The sequence below is a fragment of the Saccoglossus kowalevskii genome, chromosome 10 (assembly GCF_978046115.1).
Source record: "Saccoglossus kowalevskii chromosome 10, keSacKowa6.1, whole genome shotgun sequence".
Classification (NCBI taxonomy): Eukaryota; Metazoa; Hemichordata; class Enteropneusta; family Harrimaniidae; genus Saccoglossus; species Saccoglossus kowalevskii.
The window spans coordinates 29,769,620-29,794,360 of record NC_140650.1 but is presented as its reverse complement, the minus strand read 5'-3'; the positions used below and the strand labels follow the sequence as shown (position 1 = coordinate 29,794,360).

The following is a 24,741-nucleotide window of genomic DNA, read 5'->3' as shown; positions in this document are numbered from 1 at the left end:
GAAATGTTGTCTTCGTAATTGCCCTAAAATTGCATCAACTAATGGTGTTGAAAATGTCAAGTGTTACAGTCATTCAAAATGTAGCTGTAATGAGGATTTAAAACAAATTTACCATGAAGATCCAGTGTTCCATTCCTAACAGCCAGAGTTTTAGCCCCATAAATCGGCATCTCAACCGATCGAACATTACCATACATGGTAATTATTGCTTTATGCTGGAATGGTTCCTCTTCAGTTCCAACTTGTAGAAGACCACCATCAGTAATTAAGATATTTTCAGCTTTCAGTTCTAAATCAGCTTCATCAAAGATTAAAGCACCACCTGCACACAGAAATAAACAAATGTAAAGACCTAAAGAAATTTGCGTTTTCTGTCATTTGGCCATCTTAAAATATGAGCATATGCATTCTAAAATATATATTGTGTATGTATGAATGTGAATGGCCAAGGCATGTCAGAGATACATAATTGAATGAACTGACCAACGCACATGTACACATAGATGCACATTGTAAACAGGGGTCAATCCATAAGTCCCTGTTTTAAAACCGCATTCTAACAGGGACTAACAAGCACTTATAATCAAAGTAGAATAAAATAGACAAGAAGTAGCCCAATCTTACCATTAAGTTTTTTAAAAAAAATAAAATACAACTATAAACATTATGTCAATTTCAAAAATACTCATTTACCTTGAATTAGTATCATCTTTAAGACAGGGGTGTCAATATCTAACACTATGCGCTGTCCCTGTTGAATGACAACAAAGTCACCCTCAATAGGCAAGGGATTTCCTCCCCAAGTCCATGTACTGGACCACAAATCAACATATTCAAAATCAGCATCATCCTATGTAATATAAAAAAGACAATTAAAATTTGTTGACACTGAATAAAATTGACATCAATTATTTCAACTTTATTAGTTTTCATGTAAACTAATGTATGGAGTATAGCAATGTAACAAATGATCTATATTCAAATATGGTAATGACACATAGATTAGACATTTCATTGCGAGGAAACATAAAATGCAATTGATGCCACAGCAACAAGTGTATATCGCAGAGGTGACAACAAAGACTTACCTGTGTTGCTATCCCGTCACCATTTACCAGAACTCTTACTTTAGTTTCAATACTTCTAGAATTGGGTTCAGTTTCACAGATGATCTCAGAGGTGCTTTCTGATGATATCACACACAAACTTCCATCTATGGTAACGGTGTTCTCACCATCACTACAATACAAATAATCCTCAATCATTTAACCAGCAACCAATGTTATTTTTTGTCTATATCGATAGGAATAAACAAATGTACTGTGATTCCCAAGAAAATTCTTCTTGAAATTTAGTATACCTAATAACACTTACCGAAATCCAGATCCAGTAATTGTAATAGGAGTTCCACCACCTGTACCACCTCTCCTTGGACTGACTGACGTTATAATGGGTGTGATAGAGCTATCATAGGTCAGTGCATTAGATTCAATGGCTACAGCTGTACTTGTTGAAATGGACACTTGTATATCACAGGTATATGTACCAAGTGCTGAAACAAAACAATATGAGAAATATCACCTGAAAATTGTTATATGTAATTACAACAATCATATGGTATAAAAATAACTGTCAGTAATATTAATTAATCAAAAATTAATTGAATGAGCAAGTAAATCATAATATTATCACTTGACTTGCAAGATATAACTCACCAAGATTGTTGTTGGCAGGTATTTCACACTGTAAGTTTGTAGCTGTAACACTACTAATAGGGCAATTATTGCCATCAATGGTTACCACAGTGTATTCATCATCAAAACCATCACCAGTGACTACAAGGGTACAAGCACCACCAAAGCTACCTGCAAACAAGAATACACTAGATGTGTGAGTACCTTTATCAATAGTTACGTAATTATATTCTAAACAATTACAAGATGAAGCTAGATGATCCTTTCATGTTTTTTGTCTTTTTTAAAAAATAATACAAAGTGTCAACATTAACATCATTTTTAAAGGTGAATCTAGGAACCCCTAAAATCTGAAGATAATTATGTATATTATACAAGTTTGTGTATCGTCAGAAAGTACAAACGTGAAGTGCTAATTTTAGAAAATTGACTAGTATTGTTTATAAGCTGCTACCACATTGTGCGACGAGCATAGGTCCATTGTTTACAAATTCTAATCCAAGACTGGCAAGATACGTGTTGGTCAGTGCGTAATTATAATAATAAGAAAATTGTCCTGGTCAGAGCGTTTCCATGGTGATCACTAATTTTGAGTGCCGGTTGGACCGACCACTGCCCAAAAAAACAGGTTGAGTAAAATTATAAGTCCATCTCTTAATTCTAATTCTGAGAAATCATCTTGTCACTAGAAATTTGTCATAATTATGACAGTATCAGTAATGAAGGGTTGAGACAGATAATTGATAATATAAGAGGGATGTCTTTCAAATCATTTGTTTGCCTTCAAAAACCTTGTATAAGTTGCAAAGATTTACTTACAGGTAGCAGGAGAAGTAGATGCAATCATCAAGTTGTACTCAAATGTGTGAGAATTAGATGTGGCATGACCTTTTCCAGCAACTGATACCTTCACTTCAAATGTTCCCGCCGAGTGCACACCAGTATCACATGTAATCTGAGTTGAAGATGATGAGATCACAGTACATGTAACATCATCAAATGTTACTGAAACATCAGATGATGTGGAGCTGAATCCAGTACCAGTGATTGTAATAGTTGTCCCACTACCACCATTAGATGGAGACAGTCCTGTTACTTCAGGGGTATGGGCAGCAGAGAAAGTGTACACTTCAGGTGAGTATTCAACTCCACCAGATGTGACTGTGAGATCAACACTACCATCAGCATGGGCTGAAGTGATACACACAATTTCTGAAATGATTATTGACTGGATACTGCATTCTGTTCCATCGATATCAACCAAAGTGTCATCTACATGGAATCCACTTCCGGTTACAGTGACTAGTGATCCTCCATTAATACTTCCTGATGATGGTGAAATGGAATCAATGACTGGAATGCTTGTTATTGTTTCAGTCCCTACTTCTAATACAGAACTACCTTGATCAGCTCTGTTGACTTCAACTTGATGCTCACCAACTGGAACATAACCAATATCACAGGATATTTCAATGTCTGTTAGTGACTGCACTGAACAATCATGCTCACCAACTGTCACAGTCACAACTCCATTACCAAATCCTGTACCTGTGATTGTCAAGCTTGTACTTGCTCCGAAGATGTCAGTTGGGCTTATGATACTCACAACAGGAGTCATGGCATTTGAAAATTCATACAAACACAAGCCAAGACATTCACTTGTAGTCAAGCCAATCATTATGGAAACGTCAAACACTCCTCCTAAATTTGGTGAAGTGATGCAAACGATTTCATTGTATGCGACAGACTCAACTTCACATGGTATTCCTACAACTGCTGCATCACTGGAGAACCCACTACCCTGGATAGTAACTCTGGCACCCCCAGCTATGGATCCACTATCTGGAGTAACACTATCAATGTGTGGAATCAGTTCAAATGTGGCTGATCCACGGTTCAAAGCAAAACCATGGTTCTCCACTTGTACAGAGATGGGATGTTTAACTCCAACAGTTAATGCATCTTCAGTATCTATATCACATACAATTATGGTCTCAGTACAGGACTGTACGTTACATGGATGACCAGCTATAGTGACTTGGTTAGCACATTGCATGGTTGCAAATCCTTCTCCAGTAATGGTTATTTGTGTACCACTGGTACCACTAGTAGGATTCACAGAGTCAATGATTGGAGTATAGCATCCAGTATATACAAAGTAGAATATGTTGCTGTCAACACCAACTGGCTGGGAAGTAGCACAGGACGGATCAGCAGCCAGACAAGATGATGATGAAGTGACTGACACACCTAAAAATAAATTATTTATTAAATGCAAAGATAAATATTTCTACCAAGTTCCTGCAATTATTGTTGACACAACCTACTATGAATACATAAATCTATAAGAACTATATATTGCGATGTTATGGCTTTTTGTACAAACAAGTCAGTCCTCACTAACAAATTCGACCATTTGTCATACATGATTTGTTTTCAATTTACATACCAGAGTTGGTCTCGTGCAAAGCTTCAAATCCACTGACAGTTAGACTTAGCGGTTTAGCAGTAGCTACTGGATCAGAGACAATAACAACTCCTTTCATGAAAAGTTCCCCGTCACTGTCAACTGGACCACTGGAATAGTAGTATGTCCCAGGTACAGTGAATGTATGGGAAAATGAACCTGTAATGAAAGTAAAAGTCCATATAAGTTGTATCCAGCATCACTGTGACCGCTAACAACACTACACAATTTGAATAATATGTGGTTGTATGAAGGCAGTATGGCGATTGTATCAACAGACACTTAGTGAAGATCAATGCAATGCAATTGAATATTATATAATTAAGCAATAACCCCCGCCGAAGGCGGGTATACCCAGAGATATTGCACAATTCACGACATATATGCACGAGCCGCAGACGAGTGCATATATGGAGTGAATTGTGCAATATCAAGTGGTATACCCAACTTCGGCGGGGGTTATTGCTATTATATTATACCAGTATATTGACAATTCGATAAAACTTGTAAAAAAAGAGTTTACTTTCATCTACTAAAAGATCATGATTATGGCCCTTGAACATGAATATTTATAAGAATAGTATGTAGTTGTACGCTGAATGCATACAAAAATTACATGCGCAACACAGTTCAAATTGAATACAAACTAATTTTTATTCCACATGAAAAAAAACATCCACGTTGAATAGAGCAGCGTAAACACACAAATTAGCATAACAAAGGATGACCTTTCTGACCTTTTACTGACGCACAACGCGATTTGAAATACAGGGTCGTGTACAGTTTGGATCATTTAAACAACGGATTTTCCACGTTTTCATTCCGTTTTTTGTACAATTTGGACTGTAATTTGCCCATTGAAAGTACAGTTGTGAAATAAACCGGTTTTGTGACTCATCATACTACTTGTAACTGTGTATATTTGATGTTCAGCGGTACGCGGCGGGACGCGGTGTATCATGTACAGCGACCAGCACAGTGACCTCAGTTCAAACATCTGACCTGGATACCTCTGGTATAACCAAAGTTTTGTGACAGTATGACTGACAAGTTTTGTCGTTGTTCTGGGGTAAGTTTGATGGTGTAAGATCGGATTTTCACATCGTTTTTGTGACACGTACATGATATGCCTTGTCTCAACTAAGGCCGAAAGACTTTGCATGCCGTCGCTCTAATACAGTGGTTGGTGTAGACTCGGCACAAATCTGTAGCTTTCGAAATTACTTTCATCATCTCCTGTAATTTATTCACCCATAGTGAAGAATTGCAATACCATATATCGTCGTCGAATCCTGCGTTGTCCCGTGTTTTTTGAAACAGATGACAATTACCCGGGTGCACTGCAATTTTGTCAGCTGCCGCTACCGGACACCGGTTGTTATTAGTGGCAAACTGGCATACATTTTTGCCTGTGACTCATAGTTTTTTTGCATTTTTATGTCATTAAATCCCTCAATTATATCTTGTACTTAAAGATCATGTTTTCTTTGTTGGAAGTTCGCAATCCATCTCAAAGTAACAGCACTGAGAACATAGCGTTCTGGCGTTCGTGTCGGCACCTCACGGTGTTAAGGGACGGAGGTTTAGGTTTGTGTGGCGAACGACAATCACCCAACGACCGACGCTCACAACTTGGATCCCACCATTAACAATCAAAGAAAGCTTAGAAAGAACTCCCATGTGCTGAGAGTATTGGAGACACATTAAATATAATTCGAAATTACTTAGCTGAAAACTAATTATGCAAATCAGAAAATTAATATGACCAGATTTGAGTGTAAAACTAATGAGGTCTGCGCAATGTAACAGAAAATCTATGTCTCCAAGTTTAATTGAAATGTGATTAGAACCAAAAAATTATGAATTATTATGCTTATTAGGGAATTAATATGAACAGATTTTTACCCCAAACTAATTAGGTTTGTACATTGTCCTAGAGCATCTTTGTACTAAGTATCATTGAAATGGAATAATTAGTACCGTGAAAACTCCAAAATTTCGACCCCTCTAAAAATTCGATCGCCTATTTGTTTGCCGGGTTTCGGTGTTTTATTTACCTCCAAATTTTCGACTCCACTAAAAATTGCCGACTCATTCTTATTCGAAAATTGCGACCAGTTTTAGTTTTCCCCCAACCGAAAAAAAAAACCTGATGTGAGCGTTCAAACGGGACCTTCCTCGAAGGCATGAATCCGAGTTTCTGATTGACTGAGAGATTTTTATTTTATTGGTAACGAAAATATATTCTAAATAAACGAAGTTTCAAATAAAAACGAACACAAAAATCTCGGCATGCTGCGTTTCTGAATTGTTGATTATTACTGTACTCAGTAGTGATTATAATAATGTACACAAAATAAATTTGTTGAATGGTTATGAAATACAAATAAAAGTCAACTTAGTTTCATCGTAAGCGAATGATTCCGGTCTCGTATAAACGTTTGATGCTGTAGGATATCCGCCATGTTCTCTTAGGTCAAATAGGTCAAATCGCTAATTAACCAATCAAAAAGCTGGATGATGCCAACGTGTTCAAATTACCATAGCTTATTTAAATATGTTAATGTTATTGAACGCAATGCGGAAGAGATTGATGTTGTAGTACGATATTTTGGCTTGGATTTTGATGCGAAAACGGCATGATTTTTTTTAAATAAAAAAATTAGTTTTTTTAAAAAATAAACTGGTCATCTGAAGAATAATTTAACATTGTTCACAGTGATAACAGCTCATTCTCGAAAGGAAGCTTACCCGCTCACGCTAGTCACGATAAAAATCATACACGTGTACTCTTGAATAGACAGACGTCAATGACTACGGTAAAACTTAGACTCTATTTTAGCCGGCAGGATTGATTGAAATGTCCGAAAAATGACGCCAAAATACACCTTAAAAGTCCCATTTTATTTTCTTAAATCCCATTATATTTTTTAATCCAAGGGCGAATTTACGGCAGAATTTGGTCCCTCAAATCACCGGTACGGTGTTCAAATAAGGGACACGTGAGCTTTGATTCTAACCGGATACATTGCACTGGGTCGGGGAGATAGTTTGCTAAACTTCCATGTATCTTTTGTCCAATGGGTACCTGTACTTCAAACATTCGCAAGTTTTCCTAGGTAGTGCGAGACAGCTTTGTCTTTTGACCTATTAGTTTTGTGCTGACCTCTTCTCCGCCTTGATGTTTTGTTTTGCTTGTCATAATACTCACTGATTGATGACTTTGTTTAGATTTTGAGTTACAACTCGGCCACGACCTTTGCTTTTACCGTGAAACATGAGGAAGTTTACGTCAATTGACGGACATTGCATTTTTTAAAAACTAATGAAGCACACTGTCTATCATCCCCATTTTTTCATTTGCTGATTTCTATTCTGAAAAATTCGACCGTCCGAAAATGCACCTTAATTTTGACTCTAAAAACACGTCACATTTCTAACACCAATTGTTTAAAACCGGTCGAAATTTTGGAGTTTTTACGGTACTTTAGATATCAGTGTGAAAGCTTAAAATTGGTTAATTATGCAAATTAGGTAATTAATATGTACAGATTGTAACCCACAATTATTCAGGTCTGTCTATTGTCCTACAGCATCCATGTACATTCATTGATATGTGATGTATAGTACCTGAGATATCAGTGTGAAAGTTGGTTAATTATGCAAATTAGGTGATCAATATGCACAAATATTTACCGGAAACTAATTGGGTCTGCATAATTCTAGATTCATTGAAATGTGATGATTAGTACTTTAGATATCAGTAGAAAAGCTGAAAATTAATTATGCAAATTAGGTAATTAATATGCACAATTATTTACCCTAAAACTAATCAGGTCTCTGCATAGTCCTAAAGGATCTATGTACCAAGTTTCATTGAAATGCGATGATTAGTACTTGAGATACCCATGGAAAAGCTGAAAATTAACTAATTATGCAAATTAGGTGATTAATATGCACAAATATTTATCGAAAACAATCAATCTCTGCATAGTCCTTGAGTATGTAAGTACCAAGTTTCATTGAAATGTAATGCTAAATACTTATATCAAATGCTGAAAATTAATTAATTATGCAAATTAGGTAATTAATATGTACTGATATTACCATAAAAACTATCAGGTCTGTGCAGTGTCGTATGACATCTATGTACCAAGTTTCATTAAAATGTGATGATTAGTACTTGAGATATCAGTGGAAAAACCGAAAATTGACTAATCATTATGCAAATTAGGTAATTAGTATCCACGGATTATTACCAAAAACTAATCAAAACCTAGCATTAGTTCAGAGCATCTATGTACCAAGTTTCATCAAAATCCAATGAGTGGTTGTTTAGATATCAGTGGAACAGTCATGGAACCACTAAAAAATAGCTAATTATCATGCAAATTAGGTAATTAATATGCACGGATTTTTACCAAAAATTAATCAAATCTGCGCATATGTTCAGAGCATCTATGTACCAAGTTTCATCAGAATCCAATGAGTGGTTCTTTAGATATCAGTGGAACAGTCATAGAACAGCTAAAAATTAGCTAATTATCATGCAAATTAGGTAATTAACGAGCATGGATTTTTACCAAAACCTAATCAAATCTGCGCATTGGCCCAGAGCATCTATGCACCAAGTTTCATCAAAAACCGATGTATGGTTCTTGAGATAGCAGTGGAACAGTCGGACACACATACACACACACATACACACATACACACACACTAACTGCAAAGACTCCCATTTTGTGCTTCGCACATGGGAGTCAAAAAGCAATATTATAGTTATATAACTTTTCAGATGTTTTTAATTCAGTTTTTTTTTTCAATATTCTTCTAAAACCACTATATTTACCTAAAAATCAAATAATACCGGTTTTATGCATTTTCGTATTAAACCTGTAGTCAATTCATGTTCCAGGGCCACTTGGTTTAGCCGTGCATTATCAGCCAATATACCATGGATTGCATATGCAAATTTTGTGTTTGGACCAATCAAATCAATGGATTAACACCATCAATATACTGGTATAATATAATTAACATTATTTTGGTCAAATCTTGTGGTATATTTCTATCGCTAACAATATTTTTGTCAAATTTTGTGGTATATTTATAATGCTAACAATATTTTTGTCAGATTTTGTGGTATATTTATATCACTAATAACATTATTTTTGTCAATTTTGTGGTATATTTATATTGCTAACAATATTTTTGTCAAATTTTGTGGTATATTTATATCACTAATAACATTTTTGTCAATTTTGTGGTATATTTATATCGCTAACAATATTTTTGTCAAATTTTGTGGTATATTTATAACGCTAACAATATTTTTGTCAAATTTTATGGTATATTTATATCACTAATAACATTTTTGTCAATTTTGTGGTATATTTATATCGCTAACAATATTTTTGTCAAATTTTGTGATATATTTATATTGCTAACAACATTTTTGTCAATTTTGGGGTATATTTATATCGCTAACAACATTTTAGTCAATTTTGTGGTATATTTATATCGCTAACAATATTTTTGTCAAATTTTGTGGTATATTATAACACTAACAATATTTTTGTCAAAATTTTATGGTATATTTATATCACTAATAACACATTTTTGTCAATTTTGTGGTATATTTCTATCGCTAACAATATTTTTGTCAAATTTTATGGTATATTTATATCACTAATAACATTTTTGTCAATTTTGGGGTATATTTCTATTGCTAACAATATTTTTGTCAAATTTTGTGGTATATTTATAACGCTAACAATATTTTTGTCAAATTTTATGGTATATTTATATTCCTAACAATATTTTTGACAAACCCAGTGGAGTGACATTATCTGAATTAAAAATTGTGCATACATGGACTTTGATATCAAAACTGGTTAGAAACAGTGTTCGGAAATATTTTAAATATCAGAGGTTAGTGTTATACCTGTTGGTGATCTGCTTTGTGTTTTGAATCCTGATCCATCATACACAACAGATTTAGCATCCCGAGTCTGCTGAACACCATAAGTGATACCCTGGATGTATCCTGGTAAGCCCCATTCCCACAGTACGGTGTCACCAGCTTCTATTGTTATGCTCTGTGGACTCCATTTATAACCTAAACCATAATCTGTTGAAGATGATGACAAAATATTGTATGGTTGCAGCCACTGATTCCTGATACAGTAGTTTGTGTACTATAAAACGAAAATGTTGAGTGTTTTCGGACTGGAAGGAAAATCAATGGCTAGTAACAAGATTTTAATGGTTTACAGTAACCTGCCCAAGATGAGAGTTTGTACCTACATGTAAATGCTGGGGATATCATTCACCTTTCTACAATCCGACAATGTGCACTGATTCACATGTTTTCTGTTTTAAATACATTTCACACAGCACTCTTGACATGGGGACAGATAAAAAATGATGATGATAATATTGCAATACATTCTTACCTGCATGAAGTCCTGAATTATCAACATTATGTGTGGTGCCACTGTCTCCAGCAATGCATTGTATCTCATTAGAATTACTGCTTATAACCAGACATTCAATGTTACCAAATAATACTACATTTTCAGAATTGACATTACTGAATCCCTCCCCGGATATTGTTACCAGAGTGCCTCCCTTGATGGATCCATAACCTGGATTGATTGCAGTCACACTCAACTGATAGGTAATAGCTGTTCCAGAACTGTGTACAAAAATAAAAGAATAAGACAAACAATGAATAAATGAACTCAGAACAGACAAAAATCAAAGAAAGCTTAGAAAGAACTCCCATGTGCTGAGAGTATTGGAGACACATTAAATATAATTTGAAATTACTTACAATGTAGCTGAAAACTAATTATGCAAATCAGAAAATTAACATGAACAGATTTGATTTTAAAACTAATGAGGTCTGCGCAATGTAACAATCAAGGAAAGCTTAGAAAGAACTCCCGTGTGCTGAGAGTTTTGGAGACACATTAAAAATTAATTCAAAATTACTTATACTTGAGATATTGATGGAATAGCTGAAAACTAATGCAAATAAGGTAACTAATATGAACAGATTCAAGTGTAAAACTAATAAGGTCTGCACAATGTACCAAATTTCATTGAAATGTGATTAGAACCAAAAAAATATTAATTATTATGCTAATTAGAGAATTAATATGAACAGATTTTAACCAAAAATTAATCAGACTGTCTATTGTCCTAGAGCATTTATGTACCAAGTTTTATTCAAATGTGATGATCAATACTTGAGATATCAGTATTAATTAATTATGTTAATTAGGTGATTAAGAAGCATAAATATTTACCAAAAACTAATATGGTGCATAGTCTTAGGTTCATTGAAATGTGATGGTGATGGGTACTCTTTAAAAGTTTCATTGAAATCCAATGAGTGGTTTTTAGACATCATAGAACAGCAAAAAATTAACTAATTATGCAAATTAGGTAATTAATAGGCACAATTATTTATCCCAAAATTAATCAGGTCTCTGCATAGTCCTAGAATATCTATGTCGCAAGTCTCATTGAAATGTGATGATTAGTACTTGAGATATCAGGTGAAAAGCTGAAAATTAACTAATTATGCTAATAAGGTGATTAATATGCACAAATATTTACCCAAAAACTAATTAGGTCTCTGCACAGTCCTCAAGTAACTATGTACCAAGTTTCATTGAAACGTGATCATTACTACTCGAAATATCAAAAGCTGAAAATTAATTAATTATGCAAATTAGGTAATTAATATGTACTGATATTACCCTAAAAACTATCAGGTATGTGCAGTGTCATATGACACCTATGTACCAAGTTTTATTGAAATGTTATGATTAGTACTTGAGATATCAGTGGAAAAGCCGAAAATTGATTAATCATTATCATTATGTAAATTAGGTAATTAATAATATTTACAGATTTTTACTCAAGACTAATCAAATCTGCGCATTAGTTCAGAGCATCCATGTGCCAAGTTTCATTGAAATCCAATGAGTGGTTCTTCAAAAATCAGTGGAACAGTCATAGAACAGCTTAAAAACAGTTAATTATCATGCAAATTAGGTAATTAATATTCATAGATTTTTACCCAAAACTAATCAAATCTGTGCACTAGTTCAGAGCATCCATGTGCCAAATTTCATCAAAATCCAATGAGTGGTTCTTCAGATATCAGTGGAACAGTCTTGGAACAGCTAAAAATCAGCTAATTATCATGTAAATTAGGTAATAAATATTCATAGATTTTTACCAAAACCTAACCAACTCTGCGCATTATCCCAGAGCATCTACGTACCAAGTTTCACCAAAATTTGATTAGTGGTTCATGAGATAACGGTGGAACAAAAAAAGTGACATACATACATACATACAGACATACAGACAGGGTAACTGCAAAGACTCCCTTTTGTGCTTCGCACACGGGAGTCAAAAACTCTATGTACCAAGTTTAATTGAAATGTGATTAGAACCAAAAAATTATGAATTATTATGCTAATTAGGGAAATAATATGAACAGAGTTTTGCCCCAAACTAATTAGGTTTGTACATTGTCCTAGAGCATCTTTGTACTAAGTTTCATTAAAATGGAAATTAGTACTTTAGATATCAGTGTGAAAGCTGAAAATTAATTAATTATGCAAATTAGGTAAATTATATGTACTGATATTACCATAAAAACTATCAGGTCTGTGCAGTGTCATATGACATCTATGTACCAAGTTTCATTGAAATGTGATGATTAGTACTTGAGATATCAGTGGAAAAACCGAAAATTGACTAATCATTATGCAAATTAGGTAATTAGTATCCACGGATTATTACCAAAAACTAATCAAAACCTAGCATTAGTTCAGAGCATCTATGTACCAAGTTTCATCAAAATCCAATGAGTGGTTGTTTAGATATCAGTGGAACAGTCATGGAACCACTAAAAAATAATAATAATAATAATAACTTTATTTAATTAAGCGCAACAATTCCAACATATGAAGACCAAAGGTGCTGATACAATAAACAATCAGTCAAAAATTAGAAGCACATTTAAATAAGTGCGTTTTCAGTCTGGATTTAAAAATGTCTACTGAAGGACTAGAACGAACAGACAGGTAATTCATTAAAAAGTTTAGGACCTAAATTTTCAAAAGCTCGGTCTTTGTACATATAACACCTTGGACTTTTTACTACACATCTGACGAGTTTTAATAAGAAACTTCGATTCAGATCTTAAACTACGACTCGATACATAAAATTCGATTAATTCACATAGATAGTTTGGGGCAAAACCATACAAAGATTTATACACTAGTAAAAGTAATTTGAAATTGATTCTTTGTACAACTGGTAACCAATTATGAAGTTTAATAAAAATGTCTGTAATGTGGTCATATTTTCGAGCACGAGTGACAGGCTGCTGCATTTTGTACACGAATAAGAGCTTTTATCTTAGTTACAAGGAGACCAGACAATAATGAATTACAGCTGTCTAAGCGAGAAGATATGAAAGCATGTACCAACTTTTCAGTATCAGATTGGGATAATGATTTACGAATACGATTAATATTTCTTAGATGGGAATATCCAGATCTACAAATAGTAGAAATGTGTGTTTCCATAGATAGCTGCGAATCAAACAAGACACCTAAGTTTCTAGCACTTGACGAAGCACTAACCAATTCTTCACCAATTGCGATACTAGACAAAGGACACGAGTCTTGTGAGAATCTCCGAGACGACATGCACACAAATTCAGTTTTCGACACATTCAAAAGTAGGAAATTACAAGACATCCAATCGCTAACATCTTGAATACATGTCTGAAGTATATCACCCGGGCGTGAATTTGATCATCTTCAGAAACCGATAAATAAATCTGTGTGTCATCGGCGTAAAAATGATATTTTACGCCGTGACGTCGCAATAACTCGCCCAATGGAGGCATGTACATTGAGAACAATAATGGCTAATTATCATGCAAATTAGGTAATTAATATGCACGGATTTTTACCAAAAACTAATCAAATCTGCGCATATGTTCAGAGCATCTATGTACCTAGTTTCATCAAAATCCAATGAGTGGTTCTTTAGATATCAGTGGAACAGTCATAGAACAGCTAAAAATTAGCTAATTATCATGCAAATTAGGTAATTAACGAGCATGGATTTTTACCAAAACCTAATCAAATCTGCGCATTGGCCCAGAGCATCTATGCACCAAGTTTCATCAAATACCGATGTATGGTTCTTGAGATAGCAGTGGAACAGTCGGACACACATACACACATACACACACACACACACACACACACACACACACACACACACACATACAGACACACTAACTGCAAAGACTCCCATTTTGTGCTTCGCACATGGGAGTCAAAAAAACACAACCTTGCATTTGTTTACACACTTTACACACATATGTTGTAACCAATTGGTGAGAACCACTGAAGTGTTTGCACCCAAAGATAAAATAATACTGCCATTCGCTGCTGCTATTAAATATACACATATGTGTTCCTGTTAATAAAACAACTTCTGGGCAATGTTGTTTAGAAGATATAAAAGATAGCTAGATTAGTAACTGATATTTTTCATCAGACATTCGCAAGCTGGTTGGCAAAAATGTAAACAAATTATGTCACAGTACAAGGGAGGGCCTATAGCAATAACAAACTTTTTTCCGCAAATGGAATTACAGTTTGTTTGGTAGTTTTTTGTGGTAATGACATTAACCATGATTTTTACAGTTAACCTACCTAGAATCTGCATATCCTACATTATCAACATAAAGTCTGACATCATATACACCAGGTGATTGGGCTGGTAATATGCACTCTATTGTGTTATCAGAATAGGATATTAGCTGACATGGAACATCACCAATCTTCAGAGCATCACTACTTGCCTCATCTGTACCAAATCCTGTACCACTCACAACCAATGTTGCACCACCTTAGAAATACAGTATCGTAAATGTTAACCCTCCTCCTCCTCTTCATTACCCTCCACATTGCTATATTCATCTCCGACTATACCTTGTATTTCTTTTCATCTTTTCTATGTCTTCTCCCCTCACATCCCTTTCCCTCCCTCACCTCGCTTCCACCTACACAGTAGTCACTCATTTGGGTGCTCATTTTTTGCAGACAATCAAAGGCAAGATTTGAACTAGGGATGATTCTGATAATAGTTGGTCAAACATTATGCTACAGTATTTGATTGAATACAGCAAAAGATAGCTTTTTAAAGACTGAAAAATTATCTTCTTTTGTCAAAACTATTAAAAATAGGGTCTAAACATAACTTCCAAAAAAAGGGTTTTATTTTTCAACAAATGAGATTTAGTTGCTAATATTGATGCGACACTCACCTGCAACATTACTCTGGGTGACACTCAACTGTGTGATAGATGGAGTGGGACTGGCATCGTATTGAAAACCATTCACACTGGTAGCTGATACATCACTAATACTGACACTCACATCCACACTGCCTGCAACCTAATATACAAGAATGTTTGAGATTAATCAATATAATTGAAGTAAGGTCTTATATTATCAATTTTATTGAATTAGTTACCTGGTATATTGTTTTATTTTTGTATAGTTTTGGCTTTTTTTTATGACAGCTAGATTTTTTGTCTGAATGTGAAAGCCCGGGAAGATCACCAAATGAGATCTGACATAACCAAAAATAATGAAGTAAAAAGAAAAAACCCAAAATTTGATTAACCGACTACAAACTGGGATGAATCTTGAATTCCAACAACTATGTCTTATAAAGGGATATCAATAAATGTGAAACTTACCCCAGCTGGTAATATACATATTATGGTATTTTGACTTGATGATGTCACATCACAGAGTGCGCCACCAATGAGTACTATTAAATCATCAACATTATTTGAATATCCATAACCTGTAATTGTAATCTCCAAGCCTCCTGAAAAACAATCATTGACAAACAATTATGAATTATAAAGTAACACTAAATATTTGCACCAAACAAGCCAATACAAAGGGCACATTAAAAGTCTGAAATACCAACACATAAGTCAATAATTCGTATTAAATATCAGTGACTTGACAATGGAAAATCATCATTTCAATGCTAAAACAGCAATTGTAAAAATAAATACCAAAACAGCAGCCAATTTGAGAAAGACTGCATTGAACTTTATAAAGAATTTAATTTGAAATATAACCCAGTTACCAATTACAGATTTCTCAGCAAATTTCTGTAATCAACATGACAAATTACAGAGCTTTTAGAGTCAACAGTTTGGTTCATTACTATTCGTCCAGTAATGGAGACAGAAATAAAGGCTTACTGCCAGTATTGCCACTAGATGGTTTGACATCAGTAATTCCCATTCAATACTTAGAATTGCACAGTGCAGCTAGGGTGTGTGGCTAAACCATCTGGTGCAATATACACCACTAAATTCCTTCTTAATCTAGTGTAAACATAGTTAAAACTTACCCCCAGTATTGCCACTAGATGGATTGACATCAGTAATTCCCACTTCATACTGGAATTGCACAGTGCCACTAGGGTGTGTGGCTAAACCATCTGGTGCAACATACACTACTACATCTTGAGTACCGCCAGGAGCTTCACCAATCAGGCACATTATCATTGTGTCTAAAGCATTTGTAACAACACAGTTCACACCACCAATGGTGACTTTATTGTCATCTGTGGTTCCACTGAATCCAACTCCTAGGACAGTCACTTCAGTTGATGATGAGGCTGAACCTTTTAATAAAAAAAATCACAGCAATTTGAATTTTCGCGATGTTATTACTCAAACATGTACAATTGGCCACATCATCAAAACTAATCAAAGCATGAGTTGTACAACACCTCAATACAACAACAATAATAAATAAAATTACAATTATCACAAGAATGAAGCTCACATCCCGTATATGCTCTATCAGAAACAGATCTCTAATAGAAGCTCACATAAGCCAACAAGTTTGCATCTATTGTATGCTGGATCATTAAAATATGACTTGTTTTGACCATAGACACACCTCTGTCAATTACATAAGGACATGTGCTATTACAGCAAATATGGTATACTCAATCTTATCAAAATGACAGCATAAGGGCACTATATCTAAGATAGGGGGCGCTGTTTAAAAACCCTGCTGATAACAATACTGTAATAGTTGTTCATCTATGATGTCTAATTGGCAAACAAAGTTTATAAAATACCTGAAACTGGAGATATACCGGTCACTTGCGGTGCAAGGTCAGCCAAGAATTCAAAACTACAATCTCCAGTACAAGTAGAAGGAATCTGGTTGACACTGACAGTTACTTGAGGAGTCTCATCTCGAGTTCTCAGATAATCACCAGGAATTGGAAACAGGTATAATCCACCATCACTCAATGTTTCTGTCACAGTTTCTACATCCAAGCCAGTTAAACCACTGTTGTCAACCTACAAATTAAAGTATGGTGTATTGTATTACTGCATCTATCATGAGTTCATATACAAGTCAACTTTCAATATCTGTTTCAGAAATTTACCATACACAATGTTAAAAGCCATTCTTCTAGCACTGGTGAGAAGAAAGCTGACAACAGGAGTCAAACCAACAAAATCAAATAACTTACACTCATAGGAGGATGATTTCCACCAGCCTTGACGAATTCTATAGTCCAAGTGTAGCCAGCACATGTATCAGTTCTTACCACAGACACACCAATGTCAAAACTGTTGTCAAATATTTCTTGCATATCACTTTCTGTAGCATCAGCTGGGACTGCAATATCAATTACAAAACATGAATGTTATTTATGCATTTTTTATACAAAATATCAACTATGTTATATTTTACCTGCTACAACATTTTATAAGTGTTTACACTGTTTCTGTAGCTTTTAAGTCAGCTGCTGACATTTTTATTATGCAAGATAGTTTTAGGTGTGTACCTAAAAATCAGACAGCTATTTTGAAACAAATATGAACACAGATCTGTACATAACGATAAACCTTGTAGAAAAACAACTAAAAAATAACATCCAATTTTCAATTGATTTTTCTTAGATGAAAATAACAATTACCGTACTCAACATACCTACTGCTCTTTTGCCATCAAGTTCAATCTGGAATGTACCACCAACTGGCGGTGTTGCAGACTGCTCCCTATTAATGACAATATCAGCACCATCACCGCAAGCAGCACTGGTACAGTACTCAACATAGTCACTATCAGCATCTCTACTCCCAGAGATAATACCAACATCTCTTATCCCAAATAATGGAAAATCAAATCCACATTTTTCTGGGAACATAACAATGTCAAAAGCATTGTTGATTTTTTCGACGTTAACATTTGAGACAAATATTCCATTCGGTTTTGCAGCAGGTGATGTGATAAGGTCTGAATAAGAAAACATATTTTTTGAAAAATTATTGAAGGTAATAATTTACATACAAGACATGCAAAGTAATCACCAATTACACACAAAATGATGAAGGTTCATCCTAAAAATACCACTCATCTTGTCGAATACTTGTCTGTTACACTACATAATTTGTACTTTAAAGTTAGTTGAATTTACAGAATATGTAAACATAAAACTACAGTTATGAAAGTAGCATATGGAAGTGACTTGAAACTTGGGATAAAAGAAAATACCAGTTGACACTGAATACCCAATTGTAACTTATTGAATGTATTAATTTTTCCCACCAAAGTTTTTGTACCACATTTTGCAAAATTTTATGTGTTTTTCTGTGATTTCTTTGTTAATTTTTGACCAAATTAACATACATTCCTACTGATTATGCAGGTCCTAATTTTGGAAAAAAATGTAGGCAAGTTCGATTTTCTGAAAGGCAATCAAAGCGGAGTGTAGTATTCAGATGGTTAAACCAAAAAATGTATACTACAATATAGTAGCTGCTACTCTCATTCATGTATATTTTGATGTAATACCCCATGGATAATAATTATGGCCAAATATTTTTTCCTAATCATAAATTAATACTCACAGCTTACACGACCAGAACCAATGAATATGTTGTCAACATAGAAATCTTCTTCGTATTCTCCTTTTAAAGTTATAGACAAAATATAAAAGGCGACTTCCCTTGGGAGTTTAGAACCGGCTTGCAATATATCTTCTAAATCAACACAAGTATGAAACCACTGACTAGAAGTAAAAGCATTTTATATTAAACAAACATAAATGTAGTTTATATATTCACAGGTTAATTAATCCCTGATCAGCTTACATGAGGAATGCCACTACAAATATAAATTATTATCTTGTATAAAGAAGAGTAATAATTTTAATAAAACCACAAATCAATATACCAGTACAACACACTGTTATCTTAAAACCCTCCATAAAACATAACAATATAACATGAAACTAAATTATTTTATGAAAATGTACTATAATTATGCCACTACAAATATAAATTACATGTATTATCTTGTATAAAGAAGAGTAATAATTTTAATAAAACCACAAATCAATATACCAGTACAACACACTGTTATCTTAAAACCCTCCATAAAACATAACAATATAACATGAAACTAAATTATTTTATGAAAATGTACTATAATTATTACAAGACATGACATGACAAAATGCCTGTTGGTTCAATAGTAAACAAAACAGAAATGAATCAGAACTTCAAACAAATTCATGATAGTGTAAAGTCATTCAGTTCTATAACAGCATTCTTTAATACAAAATTTCTGTTATTCGTCCATTTTTTACCCTGATTCGAAAAACATAATAGTTTTATTGGACAATGTATCCCAAGATGTATGTGTGAAGTTTGAATGTGATCGGACCAGGGATGAACACACAGAGATCAATCCGTAAGCTCCCATTGCCAGGTGAAGACTAAAAATGATTCTACTTCAACAAGTACTTACTCTGCATCAGAAGGCACAACAAAATCATCGCCAAAATAATACCATCCATCACGCTTTTTACGTTTTGAATACCTATCGGTCCATGTCAACTTTAGTTTGAAGTGTGGGTTGATAGCCCCTCTGTAAGCAAAACAGAACTGGAAGAAAAAAGCATTACTACATTTATATATGCACTCATAAGTAGGTACCACAGAATTATGCATCACATTTCATTATGACAATGTTTCTGACATTGCTCTCATAAATTCTGAAAAGTATGAATGGCGATTATATTGGAAATAGTACTTGGAAATATTGTAACAAAGACTAGATACAGGAACTTATTCTGCTTCACAATGATGCTATGTGGGTGTTCTCACCAAACTTCTAAGTGTTACAAAAACTGTTATTTGTACTCCAATTCTATTATTCACTGAAATCCAAGCAAGCACAATTGACTTACAGTGTTATACACTGAAACAGGAAATCCATCTTCATCAGGAGCTACATATACATCGGTTGGATTCTTCAAAGAGGTCTGTCCACAAAATGGTTCTTCGTCTTGAACTCTCTCACCAGTTTCATGTAGGCCAACATCATTTTCAAAATCATCTAGGAACCAAGTTGGAGCTCTCTGGGTTTCTAGACATTGTACACTGAACATTTTGAGTAGGGCACTTTGCATCTAGAAAAATTATGTGAATAAATTACAAACAGATTAAAGTAAAGTAAAGAAATGATCAACTCAACTCTGCAAGTCAAGAAGCCACCTCCCTTAGATCTGGAGTCATTCAGATTTTCGAAATTCATGTACTACCAAGTACTGTTGATAGTGGGATAGGATAAAGAGTTGAGATAAGGCTAGAATGTATACATTCCATTACTCAAAGATATTCAGGACAATCCTATTAAATATAGGTATCATATTAGTGATTTAGTAGACAATAATATACAAACAAGCTTTACAAAATTTACATTGGTGAACATCAGTAAAAACATGGTCTCTGAAAATACTGAAAATTTGTCTTTTGTCTGTCACACCAGTCCTCAAAAATTGACACCCAGTAAAATAAAACACGTACAAAATAATATTCGTTTCGGAAGTTGAGTGTAACGAATGATAATAAGATACTAAGAACATATATAAAGACTAATACATATTTGTAATCATATTTGCTCTTACATAATCTGAAACATAATGACTTGTTTCAGAATAAGCAGTAAGTTACTGGTATTTATTAGAAATAGAGAAAGGTAGATATTGGCTACCCAAAACACCCTTAGAATAGCAATAACTGACATTTTTACTTTTGTATTATATACATGTATTATATTTTATCATTAATTAACATTTTATTGCTGTCAACCAATAGAAACTATTTCTAAGGATGTAATAAATTTATTATTAATTTACATAAAAAGCACTACCCGGTATGTTTTTAATTCATAACTGACTCAAAGCCACCCTGGCATCTTACACAAACACAATCAGACAGTCTTCCCATAGTAGTGTTGTGTTTACAGTAAAGGATGATGTGTTTCAGCAGCAACCACTTGGCCAGGAAAAAAGCTGTACTTGTATCATTTGAAGTTGGAAATTTGTTAATTCTTTTTTTATTGACATGGCTCATGAGAGGTGGTGGATACAACTAACACAACAAAAGCAAACCATTTTGATTGAAAAGGGAGGCATTTTCATTATCGATTAATTAATTAATTAGGCTCAAACTTTTTCTATTTTATCAAAAAGAACTGTCCAAGGAACACATTTTTTTGGCCTGTAAGTTAAAATGAGATTTTTTTTTTGGCCTTACAAAAAAAATTAAAAAGAATTGGTATGCTTAATATTTGGGCCTATGTCTTTGATTTTAAGCATCAAGCATGATGTCACAGGAAATCTGCTGACTTGCGTTACTGAGATCCATGGAATATCACAGGAAATCTGCTGACCTGCATTACTGAGATCCATGTAATATCACAGGAAATCTGCTGACCAATGTTACTGAAAGTCATGAAATACCACAGGAAATCTGATGACCTGTGCTACTGAGAGCCATGAAATACCACAGGGAATCTGCTGACCTGTGTTACTGAGAGCCATGAAATACCACAGGAAATCTGATGACCAGTGTTACTGAGAGCCATAGAATACCACAGGAAATCTGCTGACCAGTGTTACTGAGAGCCATGAAATACCACAGGAAATCTGATGACCAGTGTTACTTACCTCGGCAGCCTCAGATAATATTGACAGAGGATCTGAATTAATCCCGTCATACACAAATTGAAACACATCTTCCGTGAAGAGTGTGACACTCTGGAATGGAAAAAATAAAAATGATATTTGAAATACATTCTATGTACATTGATTATTGTTAAGGGTTAAATTAATGAACAATTTTAGTAAAGAAAGTATATTATGACTTCCCCAGGCATTATACAACTCACATGATGTGCCTCTAAAAAACACCAGAGAAACTTTATGGTAAAGACCACATTACAAATTATAATGTAATATTTCATCTCTTTCACAGAAGTTTCTCACCAAAATTAATAAAGTGCACATATTTTCAGTAAAAAATAATTATTTAATAGTCTAATATTATTATCATAATATGTCCCTACACTCACCTGTATCTCTGGTTTTGTCACAGATGTTATTTGTATTTTCTGAAATTCATTCACAGCAGATTCAATCTGGCTATGTACAAATGGAGTATCATCAACCAAGACCCCTATCTTCACAGAGCCTTCACCAGAGTATTCCCTATGCAATGCTTCAATATAATACTTAGTGCCACCAGTAAGGGAGAATAATTCAGATTTCTGTTCATCAAAACTAAACCAATCTGATGTAGGTGAGGAACAGGAGGCAATCAGTTGCTGTAAAGAAAAATATAAATCAGAAACAACAGAACAGCAGGTGGTTTGTCAATTCAGTGAAACAAGCAACATTGAAAATAGAGCAAATATATTTGGGAACACAATGCAATGACCAAAGCAACAAAAAGAAATCCATGAATCTAGTACACCAATTCTCAAAAATTTGAAAAAAATACCTGATTGTCCAGTGGGACAACTATAAAAGCCTGGTTGTTCACAGGAAAATGTAATTGTACAATAATTTTTATTGATTTAAACAAATATTACAACTGCACTGAAATTAAAAAAAAATGATTGTCCCAATGGGCAATCGGTTTCAAGATTTGTTTGTACCATGCCAAAAAGGGTTGCCGGGACAATCAGACAATTTCGAACCTTGTACATGCACTAGTAAACATGACCAGCGACAGATTTATTATCACTTTTTTAATAATTTTGCCATTCACCAAACAGCGCTTTGCCTTATTGCATGATTTAAATTGAAAAGGAAATTTATTGATATGTATTGATATTCAGCATGTCCAACACTTAAGGTTGTTTGAAAAAATGCATTTTATGAGTAGTTTACAATTTGTTCCTATGGCAGAAACATTCCATCATATCCCAAAATGTTGTTCCGTGACCCATGCTGACAAATGATATGTAGTGTTATGAGGGCTACATATGACTGTCACGAAAAATGGGAGAATTCTGAATTATAGACTAAGTACAAGTTATCCATGGAATAGTGTGTTTATAATCCAGGCCCAGCATGGCAGAAATGCTTCATTTTGATGCATCTTTAATATTAAAATGGCTACCATTTGGCCATCTTGATTTATAATTTAAATATGGAGTTTGAAAAACAGAACGGCCATTGGTGAGCTATTTTGAATCCAATCTGAACAACAAGATTGACGTGCATCAAGGTTTTATTATATCCAATTTGTATCTACCAAGTTTGAACAAAATCTACCTATACACAACCAAGATCTGGTTCTAGAATAGTAGAAATAATTGATTTTGATGATCTTTTAACATTAAAAATTAGCCACCTTGAATAAGACCATCTAACAATGAGTGTGCACATGTGTGACAAGATGTATATATAAAGTTTGAACATGATCGGTCAAGGCATGTCAGAAATATGGCTGTAAAACAGCATTTATTAAAACAAATTTGAGAATGGTCGCAAGTATGCCTATTTTGAATCTAATCGGAAAAGAAATGATGTGCATAAAGGTCTAATTATGCTTGATGTATGTATCAATGGCTGAGTGAAATACATCTTTACACGAAATTTTAGGCGTAGAGATGGCTACCATGATCTTGGATCAGATCGTGAATGTAATCAGCCGAAATAGAGAAGGGCGCACACACACAGAGGTCAATTCATAAGTCCTTGTTTTCAGATTGTGTTCGAGCAGGAACTAATTGATCAGATGATCAATTAATTATAGAAGCACAATTAATATTGTGTATCCAACTTCTAATTGAACAAGTAAGTTTACTAAACACTAATGGTGTTTACCTTATCACTCCTATTCTCAGTCTCACTGAAGTAGAGTTGAGCCTCCTCATCGGCTACGATGAAGAATGTAAAGTCACTGTCATAAGGAGCCACAAAATATCCACTCAATCTGGAGACATAATTGTCACCGGCATCAGAACCAGACTCACTGGATCCATCAACAACAATCTCATCAAAGTATCCAGGTGACGATTCATCCAGGGTTGCAATCTCACTAATACTGGTGGTGGAAAGGTAAAACAAATCAATTTGAAGTGTTAATAAAAGATGTCTGGTTTACTCCTATAA

The 24,741-nt window shown here is 34.2% G+C and overlaps 1 protein-coding gene across 1 annotated transcript in view; it reads right to left on the bottom strand.

The window, feature by feature from the left end:
* LOC100374499 (fibrocystin-L-like) overlaps positions 1 to 24,741 on the bottom strand; it is a 94,257-nt gene that overhangs the window by 57,437 nt on the left and 12,079 nt on the right. The window contains exons 12-33 of the mRNA XM_085504477.1: positions 24,454 to 24,673; positions 22,692 to 22,943; positions 22,288 to 22,377; positions 20,524 to 20,745; positions 20,082 to 20,218; positions 19,181 to 19,341; positions 18,261 to 18,566; positions 17,797 to 17,945; positions 17,392 to 17,620; positions 16,651 to 16,926; positions 15,977 to 16,110; positions 15,539 to 15,668; positions 14,925 to 15,120; positions 10,617 to 10,858; positions 10,106 to 10,291; positions 4,144 to 4,320; positions 2,514 to 3,944; positions 1,716 to 1,865; positions 1,375 to 1,552; positions 1,089 to 1,239; positions 694 to 850; positions 113 to 322 (exon numbers count right to left, since the gene is read on the bottom strand). Coding sequence (XP_085360603.1) covers positions 113 to 322; positions 694 to 850; positions 1,089 to 1,239; positions 1,375 to 1,552; positions 1,716 to 1,865; positions 2,514 to 3,944; positions 4,144 to 4,320; positions 10,106 to 10,291; positions 10,617 to 10,858; positions 14,925 to 15,120; positions 15,539 to 15,668; positions 15,977 to 16,110; positions 16,651 to 16,926; positions 17,392 to 17,620; positions 17,797 to 17,945; positions 18,261 to 18,566; positions 19,181 to 19,341; positions 20,082 to 20,218; positions 20,524 to 20,745; positions 22,288 to 22,377; positions 22,692 to 22,943; positions 24,454 to 24,673 — 5,384 coding nt within the window. The remainder of the gene's footprint in view (positions 1 to 112; positions 323 to 693; positions 851 to 1,088; positions 1,240 to 1,374; positions 1,553 to 1,715; positions 1,866 to 2,513; positions 3,945 to 4,143; positions 4,321 to 10,105; positions 10,292 to 10,616; positions 10,859 to 14,924; positions 15,121 to 15,538; positions 15,669 to 15,976; positions 16,111 to 16,650; positions 16,927 to 17,391; positions 17,621 to 17,796; positions 17,946 to 18,260; positions 18,567 to 19,180; positions 19,342 to 20,081; positions 20,219 to 20,523; positions 20,746 to 22,287; positions 22,378 to 22,691; positions 22,944 to 24,453; positions 24,674 to 24,741) is intronic.